We start from the raw sequence: 13,732 nt of genomic DNA on the forward strand, positions 1-13,732 counted from the left end.
GCTTTTTTGAGGCTTTTGGGAATAGTTTTTCCGATAACTTGCGCATCATTTTTCCAGCGCGAGATTAAATGTCTTAGAGATAAGAGTGGTTTTACAAACCATTACCTAAAATAAATCTTACGTTAGTATTCACAGCAACGTTTATTTGCATCAATTGTTTTATAGTGTCTATATTTCCACATATAATGGGAAGTGTGAGTCAAGTCAAGAATCAGACGCAAACATTTTATTCATAAACTAGTTTTAAAAAACTATTATTTAGTTTGACATTAATCTCTCCTTCTAACTTTGTCTAAAAATCATATAAATTGATTTAGCCGTATTGTTAGTACTTCGATTTATTTTGTGAGTTTTTCACGTCCTATTGAGTTTCATCATTTAAACTCAACTTTACTTACGCCAATTTTGAACCATTTGTTTAACAAAAACGTTTATCTTAATGTCAACAATGTCGTATACTTGTTTTAGATTACTATTACTTATTTTTAATCATTTTAGATGCTACTCGTATGTTATTCTGCTTGCTATGCTAGTCTTGACTTATATTGAAGCTGCTCAAAAGTTCTTTATTACTTACCTTTTTATTAGTTAAGACTAACATCATTGAATGGCATAATATCTTCTTATGTAATCTAACATTTTCCTGGAGCTTAAACGCATCAAAATCTCTGAATCAACTGTTCCTCCGGGAAATTGTCGCCATCTGCTCAGGACCTTCTCAGCTTCATCCCATAGATGCGAAGTAATTTTTACACTCTTCAGGAATTTATTTCCCTGTTTAGATTTGTGTTTATCTAATGAATTTAGGTGTTTTACTTTTTTGGCTATTTTTCCAATTCGTGTTCCTCCTTCATCTAGAACCATCCGTTTTTCAGTAGTGTTGACACCATTTATTACTACATAGCATACTGTTTGTTAAGAACTTACATATTATAAGATTTTACTTTCTTTAAATTTCCTTTTGATAAATTCATTGGGATTGTATGTCCACCTTTCCTAAGATCGAGCTCTTTCTTTAACTTTCTTTTTGAAATCTCGTCTCCCAAAAATTTTTTTTACTTGGCGATGAGACAGTTTCTACTCCACAGTGACTAGATTTCAAATATCCTAGAAAAGTACCTAAAGCTGGTGCAATTATTAACGAGTGATTGGTTTAGGCTTAGTATCATCTTTAATGTTTTATAGTTTGCATTGTTTCCCTAACCACCACTGATGGTAATTATTTGAAGAACAATAAAACTTGTTTTCTTTAATTGAATCTGCGTCTATTGCTTCATGCTCAGAAGGTGAATATGCATTCCTCTGGTTTACTTAAAATGCCTGGAGATCAATTGAAATTGAATCGAACTGAAATCCCTTCCACTGTTGTTTGCTCCAGAAAAATTACGACTTTAGTTCTGGTAACGTTTATTAAACCGATTCACCTGTTGGTTGCCCGGAAGCTAAGAAATTGACGAAGAATCAGTCAGCCCGCAACAATTTCGTAAAAACAATGTCGGAGTTCTTGCTTTGAAACCATCAAAATCACTTTTCAGGCGTTTAAGTATTTTTTAATACAAGATACAATGTTTATATTGTGATGGATTATGACAAAACTGTGCGTTTGGTTTACCGTTCGTTTGGTTTACAGTGCATGAATGGAACTTACTTACGGTAGATAGCGTTTTTTATACTACTTTCAGTAGTGGTCGTAGGTAAAATTATAAATCTTGTAACTAATGATCCCAATCCCAAAAATTACCCCCCAAAAAACGGTATTTTCATTAAGAGAGAAACCATGTGTTTTTTAAAAGAAATTTAACGTTAATATGGAATAACGATTGATTATTTATTATTACCATGGCCTTACAGCTCAAAAAAATTAGAAACTATCCTGAAAAAACTTTCAACACCCGTGATAAGTCTAGGAAGTCAATGTTTGATTTATTCGAATATTTGGCACAGACCAACTTTTCATTACTCATTAAGGATTGATCTTTTTCAGTTCTTTCACTTTGGTGCAGATGAACCGTTCAATTTTTGCTTCAAGAAATATCCCACAGGGCTACCATAACCCAACAGGTGATGGTATCCAACATACGGAGAGGGCGACAGACGTAAAAGGCATATGTTCGCCCCTAGTTGCTAAATTGTTCGGTCTTTGTTGCTGAGTTCAGCTTCAAACTACTTTTCCGTTCCTTCGATTGGAAATGCGGGTTGTTACATTCCTTCACCCGCATTAAGCCATTTTTTCTGTCTTGCAGTATTGATTATAATTGCAAAGTTTTCTTGCAATTGCAAAAAATCTTTTGCAATATGACTACCTTGTATGCCACTCACTCCTTTAGATGTTGTGCGTCTTCTTTATGCTGTATTTTCCATTATGCAGTATACTTTCTTTTACTGTTTATAACTCAAATATAAAGCAGAAAAGTATATGAAAGGCAAGTTATTTGTGAGTGATTTTTTTTTGGAAAATCCCATTATCAAACTTCTTGTGGGTTTCCGTCTTCAGGGTAGTTTTAGGTGTCTTGCTCATTGCCAGCCAGCTGGTTTGATGATTATAGCCGGATTCTGTCATCTGCTGGACATTACCTTACCACCGGCTTTAGTTGAGAGGATCTTTTAGACGCCATTTGGTTAGGCTTTTTTCGACGGTCATAAAGTCTGATGTTACAAGCTGTATTTGTAAATATATTTTTTCATATTGACACATTAATTACGCGGAAAGGTGGCCGCCATTCTAAATGTGAAACTGACCATCCTGTTATAAGGCTTTTCACCCATTCAATGGGAGAATTTTAAATATTTTAAGATAATATTTTACTTAATAATTACGCAGTTAATTTTGAGAAGGTCCATATTTTTGTTCGCACGGTTGCGTCGATCGTCCCAGCACGACTCCAAATTGAAAACTAATTATATGTGACCTTATTCGTGAGTAAATAATAAATCTACGTTCATAATACGGATTTCAACATTTTTAAATGTCTTGTTTAAAGCAATATATTGTATTAATCGGACATTTCCGATGTAAACCTAAATACCGATGGGAAATAAATTTTCAAAAATTCCACCATATTGCTTGTTGCCTCAAATAATAATTATTGCTGAGGGGTGTCTTCAGGTAACATTTGGTGTATACCAGTTCGGCTGATAGAAATGCAGGAGTAAATTTATTTGTCGGTTAAATGTAGCTGAAAGACCGCTTGCATAATTTGAGTTTCACTAGTTTACTTTTGTAGCGTCATGAGCTTTCAGCCTCTTTAAAGTTTTTATTTATAAAATAATTGCACTTGTGGAATATGCAAACAATTTTTGGTTTTTTGACTGCAACGTTGGTTAATTTACGTGAACGTAATGTGGTTTGAAAAACTGCACACGCCTCTGGCAAATTTACGAGTCAAAATAGCTTAAATTAACTAAATCACCTAATACAAAATTATGTTCTTTAGGAACAAGCGGATTTAGAAATTTAATTTATATAAATTGTTTTTTTCTCTAATTTAACGGTAAAATTTTACAAATAATGCGTGCAATAATGTTCAATTAATATAATTCCATAGGCGTCATTAAGATATTTTCTTGCATTTATACATTTAATCTATTTAAAAATGGCATTATTTTATCCCAAAGACCATGCAGTGAAACTATGTTATTTAATAAATAAACTTGGAAAATGAATAATATTAAACTATTGAAAGTTTGCAAAAAAGTCACAAATAAATAAAACATTTGTCCTTAATTTTATTAGTATAGAAATATTTGAAATTAGGGCTAAGAGAAAACGTATAGTCACTTCACAAATTTGTTATAATAAGTGCTATATATTTAATATTAATTTAACGAACACAAGAAATAATACATATGTAATTCATTAAAATTTAATTTCCTAACAAATTTCAATTGATGGTGATTGCATTTTTATCTGTCATTTTTATTTAATAATTTTATAGTTAATTATTATTTATATATTTATTGTGTATATATGTGATATAATTGTTGATAACTAATAGACTGAAGATGAAGCTTGGAACAACTTTATAAAATATTCTAATAGTGCATGTACTCAATATACTTACTTGATAAAAGAGACGATGCATTTTTAACATATGAGCCGTTTTCTCATATGAGTGGTATAAGTCCATTTTGACAAAATATCAGTTAATGATAAAAATGAATACAATATACTATAAACTTTTTATTTATATACTTTTTCCAGACAGTCTGTAAAAATTTTCATTGGTTTTTTCATTACAATTTTTCGTAATTAATAAGTTAAATAAGTTACAAATATAATTACCTTGAAAATGGTAAGTGGATAGTCCACTTTCCCCAAAAGACGTACTGCTATTTAGTTCAAATTGTACTACATAATTTCTTTAATGCTTTTTATATGTGTATGTAAATGACATAAGTAATGAAACTGATATAAAAACAAGACATAAGATAATGAAAATTAGTCATCTTTAAAAATAAAGGAAAACAATATATTGGGCATAAGATGGTATGAGCTAAGGACACTCAAATAAAGAACGTCTTGGTCAAAAATGTTGTAGATTTTGATACCTAGTGTTCCAAATAAATTTAAATCTGAATAATCTGAATTCCATTTTCACAAGTAAAATATTGCCATGTGGTTTACCATCGGGTTTGCGTCTTTGATTACTGCATGAATTTTCTAAAAATTGTTGCTTGTTATTGCAAATAGATTTGGAGAATTTTTCTATTTCTCCAAAATATTGTTCACTGTTATTGTGTTTTTAATTTAAAAAAACAACTGCAGTGATGATTGGAGTTTTTGGGTTCGGTGTTGACCATAAACCTGTGTTTACCTCAGCTAGAAAAGTTGGTGAAATATTAAAGGTCTTGCCGCTGAACCAGCTGATATCTCACAGCCGATTTCTTTTGTATGCCACAGGACATTTAACTCTGAAAAGAAGATCATTCACCTTAAAGAAAAATTGTGCAAATAATATAATAGGTCTATACCTGCCCAAACGCTATTCTGCCAAAGCAAGCTTGCATAAGATCCGAATACGGTTTGAGTAAAGTTCAGTAACAACAGAAATCAGTTTAGTTTTGGTCCTTCGTGTCAGCTGATTTGGATGCACTGGGATTTAAATCTGAGGACGGTTTTCATGTTATGATTTTATGTCATGATCATGTGGGTGTAAACAGCTGGGTTTTTGGGTCGTGAGAAAATCGAATTTTCTACATTGCACCAGATCATTATCACAATTTGGACAACCTTATTGTTTTGCGCTTGTTTAAACCGTAATGCACTAAGAATGCGTGTTGATATGTGGGGAAGCGCGGTTGTAAAGGTCTTCTTGTTGGTAAAATTGTTGTTGTTGCCATTTTTATGGTTTTTGTTGTGATTTGTGTGTATTTCTGCAATGATGTTAATGGTGTGTCCAACGCTTTTTTTTTGCTTCTTGCATTGGAGATGTAAGGGCTGAATTGGTTGGATTTCGGCCCCTTTTTTATTTTGGTTTTATAAAAATCCCTCCTGAGAGGCTCGATCTCATTCGGACTCTTGTGAGCTCTCAATCTCCATTTTTCCTTCCTGTACGGCTATGCAGCCCATGTATTTTACTCTCACTATTGTACAGAGTTTGTGTTTGTCGATAGCTGGTTCACCGGGTCAGATTCAAATATATTCTATATAAAGTTCCTGAAGTTCTTTTGTTATCGGAACCGAGTTTTATATATAATTATATATTCCTTTATTCTGACTGAAGATTTTCCAGTCAATTCCAAGATTGTGCAAATCTCACAAAAAATCAAATAGGGCCAAAAAATCAGTGTGCTCTTAAAAGTTAAAAATGGCAAATGTTGAACATTCCTCACGAGCGGCACACATTATCTTCACATTGTATATTTATAGCAAATTCCCGGAATGTTAAGAAGTGGAACATATTTGAATCCAGGTCCGTTGACTCACTGACTTATTTTTATTTAGGAATCTCTTATGAAATCCCGGAACAAAGATTTAGTACGTGATTGTTTATTAGTTCCAATCGTAAACTAACAATTAAAACAATATAAAAGCGATATAAATTTTGAAATCGAATACTGACCGGTTTATTTTTGCAGTTCGCTTCTAAGTTTTATGTGTTTAGATTAGCATGTAAGCCAAGGTGCGATAGCCTGTGATCTGCATTTAGATTTATATATTCGTTATATTTGCTTGTTTATTGAGTGTACTTGTGTGTTCTGTTTGGACTTTCTATGAAGCTGTTTATCAACAAAATGTATATCTTTATTAAATCTGCTTCCACTAATTAAGTGCACTATCCAACGTATGTGGGCAGTGTGGGTCCTGTAAGCATTTGCAAATGTGAAAAAATAACATCATCAATACATGTTTGCCCCGTGTTTCATGATTCACGCGCAACAGTTTATTTAAATAAAAGTAACACTAGCATGTTACTATAATAATAAAAAATACCGGGCATCTGCCAATATGTGGGCTACTTCATCTTAAGACGTTTTGAGAGAAACGGGCAGCTGATTAGCACACCTTGCCTGGTTTATTTCTTCGCGACGTTCACCTGTTTTAATCTTTAGTGGTTGGTTTCTTTCCCATTGGTCATCTTACGCGGTTCTATAGAAAAATTCAGATCGAACAGGTGAAGGAAAGGGATGTTGGCTAACTCTATCTGGGCTTATTCAACGATATAATTCCCGTCTCACATGCATATTGCATTTTCTGCAAATTGTCGTCATCGCGATTCCCGCCAGTCCCGTTCTAAGAAACCTTGCATAAAACCTTGTGAAATCTCACATAAAGCCAACATCTTGCCCATTGTTATCCATAGACGAAATGCCTGTTGGTGCACCCCCGCGTCGTACCTGGCAACCAGAAGATCTTTAAAAATAAAAAAACCAACAAGTCCCTTTAAAGACTTTAAAGATCCCATATGTGCACCTTGTTATCAGGTGACTTCTTTCAGAAAACAGATCTATTGTGCCTAACTAATGGTTGGTGGAAAATCCGCTACGTCCGAAAGCTATTTCTTTAAGAAGGCACACGTGCATCACATGATTGTTGTGTTGAACTGGGATCTGGGAACATCTCAGGGCGGGTTTCGATGGGTCAGAATGTCAGAATTACGCGAACATTCGGAAAATAACTCTGTCTTCCAGGCAGGACGATCAATCAATTGATGGAATAGAGAAACATTTCTTTAAATAAATTTCAAATTTATCTGTCGTCTGTTAACAGCCAAAAACATCTTAATTCTCCAATATTAACCCTTGATCGAAACATTCGAAACCATGTTTGGAATGAATGCGCTTTGAACTTTTCAGTGTTAGTTTAAGCAATTAATGGTGCAAATGTTAAGGAAATTTGAACTTGAAAACTAGTAGGTTTTAGTTTGAAATACTATTTTACAAAGTAAGAATCTGTTTGACTGCTAATTTTAGATTAATCAATACCATCATTCTTTTTCAATTTCCATTTCGTTAACTGTGTTCAAAATTTCATAGTTAGAGCTATTTAATGCCACGTTGTCAAAAATTTGTTACTAAAAGTTGTGTTAGTTATGGGGTTGAAATTGTTGCATTCACACTGTTGCTTCTTTGTTTATTTTCAAGTTATTTTTGTAGCTGTTTTGTCTATAAAAGTTTAAATTGTGTTTGTTTTTCGTGTCTTCTAATGTATCTGTTACTTATATTTATTACTTTCTATGCTAATTGGTTTTTTACAAAACGCGTTTTTAAATTTTTTAAAAAGATCTTGCTTTTTGATCTGATTCTTCTAATAGAGAATATATTGTTAATTCATACCAAAGCCGAGTGCTTCTAATCTTTATTTTCGTCAGCAGAGACGAAATATTGATCCTGTTTCTCCCTTCGCTCTTTATATCCTGTTTTATTGCATTTATTGCTATTGGTTGTGTTATGATGTCATTATGTTTACCTTCAATTTCTTTCACATTCCTACTGAGTTTTTCTCAATGTATACCGCAGTTATTAGCAATTTATAAATCGGAGAGTATTCGGAACAGTTTGCCAATAAATCGTGATTGTCACAACAGAATATGTTTCAGTTTTTAAAAAATGAATGAGTTTTTCTACTGCCACAAAACTTTCCATTACTTCTTTAAGCACATTTTTAAGGCAAAAATTTAAGAGGTTTTCACGCTGCAGTAAAATAAAACCAAAAAAATTAGTCCTTACTTGCGTAAGAAGCGCATATTATAAAACGTACTGTATAAGGCAAGTAAAATTATTAATAATCCTGTTTTGATTTTTTATTGTGGCGCAGTATAAACCAGCGTAAATTAACCATAATGGTTTTCAAGCATCAGAATCGACATTTCATACGGCTGTAAAAGAAAAATTTATCCAGGAAGAAATAAATGAAAATTAAAATATTCAGAAGAAATTAGGAATAAAAAACATAGATAACTATCTATGTATATTGCAACTGCAATGATTGAAAGGTACATGATTCAGATATGAAATATGGACTTTATTTCGGTTTGCTTGTTGCCTAAGTTTACTTCTTTAGATTGAAATCGATTGTTCAACCTTACTATTGTCATTCTCATCATGTCGACGATTTTTTGAAGTTTTAAAGCGAGGTTTGCACCGTGTTTCAACTTTGCCCCTGTTCGTGACCTGAAAGATATTAAAAATTCGTATGCGTCTTTTTTCATGTAGTTGACGGAAAACCTCGGAGTGATCTGAATAACAAGGCACTGAAATTACCATATCTTTAAGATTTCTTACCAGTTTCAAAATCTTTTGCAAATGTAAAAACAAAGAACTGAGATCCAATTTTCTACATTGCGCTGCGCTTCACAGCGGTGTATATATATATGACGAGAATCAATATGAAACCAACCTTTTATGTTCAAGTTAATTACGAATTAGATATTACGTAAAATCTAAATACTAATGAAAGCAAAAGTCAATAATTTTATCAAGTAACAGCTCATACTAATATATTCATAAAATGTTGCATTATTAAGTGCTTCCATTGAAGATATGTATATCGATTGATAGGCGGATACACACAAAATACAGCAATAAAATGGATGGGTTTTAGGTATGTTGAAATTTGTAAACCAGTAGTACCAGTTCTGTTTCTTCGACTTTATATTACTTAATAAATGTAGTAAACATTTAACAGTTTTAAATAAGTTATTCGGCATGTAAATCGCAGTAGCAATTTATTGGCGCAACAGAGTTGTAGAAAAGCATCAAGATGGAAATGGAAAGAAAAAATGTTAATTGATTATCAGTTTTACGATCACTGGATAAAAGTTACAACGCCTATTGAGCAACAGCAGCACACAAGACAAATGTGAAGACCGCACTTTATTATGTGTTTGTTGGCTTTGAAAGTTTGTTGCTCCAATAGCTAGAAAACTTGTAAAAAAATGCGCATATTAATAATAACTATATATAATTAAGAACAGCATTAATAATTTATTGAATGAATGGAATTGATTACCAAGAATGATATAAAGAGCAGAGCAGTAAGGAGAATATTTATAACACATCATATTCAATCCAATTCAGTGACCTTCCCTGCAATAATGTTTTGTATAAGCGCCATCCTTTCAGTTGGTTGTAAAATGCAACATCTTGTCATTTGTTATTTTGATTTTATTGGAGGCAGCCAAGAGCAAAATTAATGTCAGGACAGAACAGAATAAATTTTTCACTAAAATGTGAACATATGTTTATCGAAAAAATTTAATTGGTGTTCATTACTTGATCGATTCTTTGATTGATTTTCAAAATAGTAGGTGATGACGACTGACTGACTGTTCAAGGAACATATTGGAGCGATCGAGAAAAAATTGTTTAAGATATAGAAAATAACCAAAAAGTAACTTTTGAGAAACCTATCGGTCTATATCACATCTGCTTTTTTTACAACCTTCTGCCGGTGTGATCACAGTTGGCGTGTGTCTCGCCTCCCATTGGTTGAGGGCGCGTGCCGACATCTGTCCTCCTCTCCACTCTTATCGAACAGTGCTCTTTTGCTGGAGAATGCGTCACAATTCCTCATCAGTTCGAAGCACACTGCGGTAGAGTCGATCTCGTAGACTTTCCGCTTAGGGTTCGCGAAGTACGTGAAAGTGACTTTGTATAAGTTTTTCACACTCAACATTGACATTTCGTATATAAAATCGCTTTAAATTCAAACTCCGCGGTGCAGTCGTTCAAGCGCGCCTAAGTGTATTCAGTGATTTGTCAAAAGCTTCTTATTGTTAAACGCTTTTTCATTTTGAGTCTATTTCGGATGTGTCAGCTGATTGTTTTCGCGGTATCAAGCAACTGAAACATATTTATGGGTGTGATAGGAGCACAGGCTTGTCAGCAGTGCCAAGCAGAAGAGAACAATAATTGCAAGGAGTCGAAAAGCAGTGGATTTTCACCCTTGAAGAAGATGAAGGTCCTCAAGAAGATTAAGAAGAAGATGGGAATAGGTGCGTACATTTTCAACGACAATTTGCAAATGATAATTTCGGTGAAGAAGGGTGCCTTTAAACTGCCCTTCAGATACGAGTATTTATCATAAAACGTTTCCACTAACTTTTAGATATTCGGTATTCGGATCGGTAGATGTTTACTAGGCATGGCACTATTTGAAGAATTGCAAAAATGTCAATTTGTGTATTACTTTTTAATAGAATCTACATGAAAAACATGCATATAAATACTAGTAAGCAAATTTTGCAATTCTTCAAAATGTGCAAATAGTAGAACTATAAAGGCGCTTTAATCATCAATAAGTCAGTTTGAATATCTCAACATAACATCGAACACAAAATTATTTCCAATTCTTACTCTTGCAATGATGTAATTCTCAAATTAAAGGCGTCCAACTTCATAAAAGTTTCAATTTAATAATATTGAGAAGCGAAGTAAACACTAAGAAGACACATTTCCATTTTATAAACATCCCATTTTGCAAATCCATTAGAAAACAGCCCTGGGATTTTCAACTAGTTTGTTTGAGGTAGAAAATATATTAAGGCGATGCTAAATTAAGGTTAATTAACACATTGTGCGCTTCTAATGTTTTCCTAAGTTGTTCATCATGCACTTCAACATTTGTTGAATCCTTTGAGAAGGAATCGCTTAATTTGATTGAACAGATTGAAATGGAAGATCCTAATCAATAATTTGAATGGACAATGAGAGTACTGGTCACTGTTTCAGAACAAACGAGTAACTAAGCAAAGAAGTGTTTTAAAAATAATTCAGAGACCCTATTTGAAAATGTTGTTCAGGTTTCGTAAAATACGTTTTAATCATTATTTGGATTCCATATTCAAAATTAACGATTATGTTTCTTATTTATAAATACTTGAATTTGAATTAAAAACAACAGTGCTCCAAACATCGACAGATACTGCATTATATCTGAGGTATTCGAAATAATGCGATGTATGTGTAGATTTTGTTATCTCCTGGCTCAGCTTCAAATTAGTTTGATTATAATATTTACAAGTTAATAATAAACAAGTCGAATTTTCTCCCGTGTAAATCATTGAACAAATTAACTGCTGCAATCATTTGCAATATATCTGCATGCATTATCAAAGCGAGAAAAGTTGATCCCACGTCTTATGAAACACATGCGTACAAACCTGAAATAAATATTTACTCGGGTTAAAATGTGCAATTGTTAAACCGTCATAATTAATTATTCTCGTTTTAGATTGATTATCCCGTTCACAGATTTCGAAAAAAAATCAATTTTCAATGCCAAAACATTCTGGTTGTTGAGTTTTTAGTTTGCTACCGGAAATTTACAGTTCTGATTAGCGGGCTCCTCATTTCCGGCAAAAATGTGAAATTTTGTCGCATTTAGTAAAATTTTAATTGGTTAATTGGAATAAATTGATGAAAGAACAGTTTAGTCTGACCCACATATTTTTTCCATTACTGTATAATGATGTTTATTTGCATTCATCATTAGAGTGAAATTAATTTGAATACCTGGCAGGAAAACATCTAAAATCCACTTTTCAATTATTTGCTAATATTCGGTCTAGAAAACTTAAATCGTCTATATTCTAAGACATTCGCTTCATCCCTCTGAAATATATCTATTAGGAAGTACACTATTGATTTTCATACAAGTAGAGCAGCAGTTTTTATTGGATTTACGGCCGTATTTTTAGGTCGAGTACCAATCTCCATGTAATTTTAGAGCGCTTTTAATAGATCCTTGGAGATGCCAGCGATTGTATTAAAAGAGTTTCGTTGCATGGATACCCGACTAGGAACTTTCATGCAATTTTGGTCTGCATGATCAAGTTGAAAAGTTCATGGCTGTGCTTCTTGTGAAGTAGAACATATATTTTTTGGCTTGTTACATTTTGGCAGGACCATGTATACTGGCTGACTTATAAATGTATAAACTTAATGATTGGTCCATGAATCGTCCACTCGGGGCAAAGAAAGACCGTGAGAAGATTCCTTTTTCACACAAAGAACCATCTCGCAATATGGACACGAAGAGCTTCATATTTTCTCTTGTCTTCTCTCTCCTACGACTCGATACATCGTTGTTGGATTTTCTTTGGCATGGCATTCTCAATGTTTCAACCAATTATGGGCCACAAGCATGCATTGCTGCCTCCAAAGTGTTTTTATTACTTTGCTTTAATAACTGGGGAGTTATTGGCTGTATGAATAAAACTTCTTCGTTTTCCTGCCAAATCAATTCATGAATTATCATTCAGCCCGATGGTAAAGTTTTCCCATAGGTACTTCACATGTTTACAGAAGTGTATGCGTGCATACCTGAAATAATTACCATACCAAATAAAGCTTTTGGGTAAACATAATCATTGTCCGTGGTCACTAACTTCATTTTTATTTACATTTTTTATTATAGTTTTAAGCATTTTCCCACAGTTTTTTTTGTTTTTGTAAGTTCCGAAAATCATCGGCTCTCATGAGTCGCATGTCTCATTCCTAGCGTCCATTGAACGAAACGATGTGTAACAACTGAAAACCGTTACTAATTGTTGGAAATTGCGTTTCTTTCCCCCTATTTGTTGTCATTGGCACACGTGTGTTGTTAGAGCCATTTCGATGGCCTGATAACACTTACATGCATTAAGTGCCCAACATGTATGGAATTTGGGAATCGCTAAGTTCAAAAGGACCTACTATATTACGGTCGAATAAATTGTTGATGTGTTCGAATCATTAGTTAAATATTGATTCAATGTTTATTTTCACTCAGTTTATAATTTGCTCAATAGAAAGTTGCATGGCTTTTTAACCCGACTATGGGAGCGATCAACATGAAAGTGTTTGATTTAATTATCTAATCCAACATTAAATATGATTTTTTAATTGAATTTGCCGATAAAAACTGTGTAATCTGTCTGATCAAGAATTTAGTGTCTCAAAATTAACATTTAATCGGTTAAAACTGATTCTGAATTTTCAGCCGCTTGGTACACTTGCCTGTGTTGTAAAACCTGATGATCTACTTTAACGTCCGTCCGTAAGCTATTTTGATATAAAAAAAAGTAACCAAGACCAAAATTTTGCATTTTACCATAGCTTGTATTGCCTATGTAAGTACTGCAAATTCAATATTATTTCCCGGAAAAAGTTAGCAACTCAATATCTAAAAAAAAGTATTATAAATTAACCTGGTGTAGAATAGTTTTAATATATAACTTTAATATATATTTTAACTTTATAATCATAAGCAAATTATGAAATACGAACTATAAAGTAATAACGGCGAACT

General features: G+C 33.0%; 1 protein-coding gene across 2 annotated transcripts in view; it reads left to right on the forward strand.

Annotated features, from left to right (window-relative positions):
- LOC125502323 (protein neuralized-like) overlaps positions 1-13,732 on the forward strand; it is a 41,240-nt gene that overhangs the window by 13,685 nt on the left and 13,823 nt on the right. Inside the window, exon 1 of one of the 2 annotated variants that reach the window (XM_048665461.1) lies at positions 9,973-10,436. The exons of the other annotated variant lie outside the window; for it this stretch is intronic. Coding sequence (XP_048521418.1) covers positions 10,298-10,436 — 139 coding nt within the window. The 5' untranslated portion in view covers positions 9,973-10,297. Of the gene's footprint in view, positions 1-9,972; positions 10,437-13,732 lie in introns of those variants that run through there. 2 annotated transcript variants of the gene reach the window in all.

The sequence above is a fragment of the Dendroctonus ponderosae genome, unplaced genomic scaffold (genome assembly GCF_020466585.1).
Source record: "Dendroctonus ponderosae isolate FM_Combo_2020 unplaced genomic scaffold, Dpon_F_20191213v2 Dpon_F_20191213_39, whole genome shotgun sequence".
In the NCBI taxonomy this organism is placed as follows: Eukaryota; Metazoa; Arthropoda; class Insecta; order Coleoptera; family Curculionidae; genus Dendroctonus; species Dendroctonus ponderosae.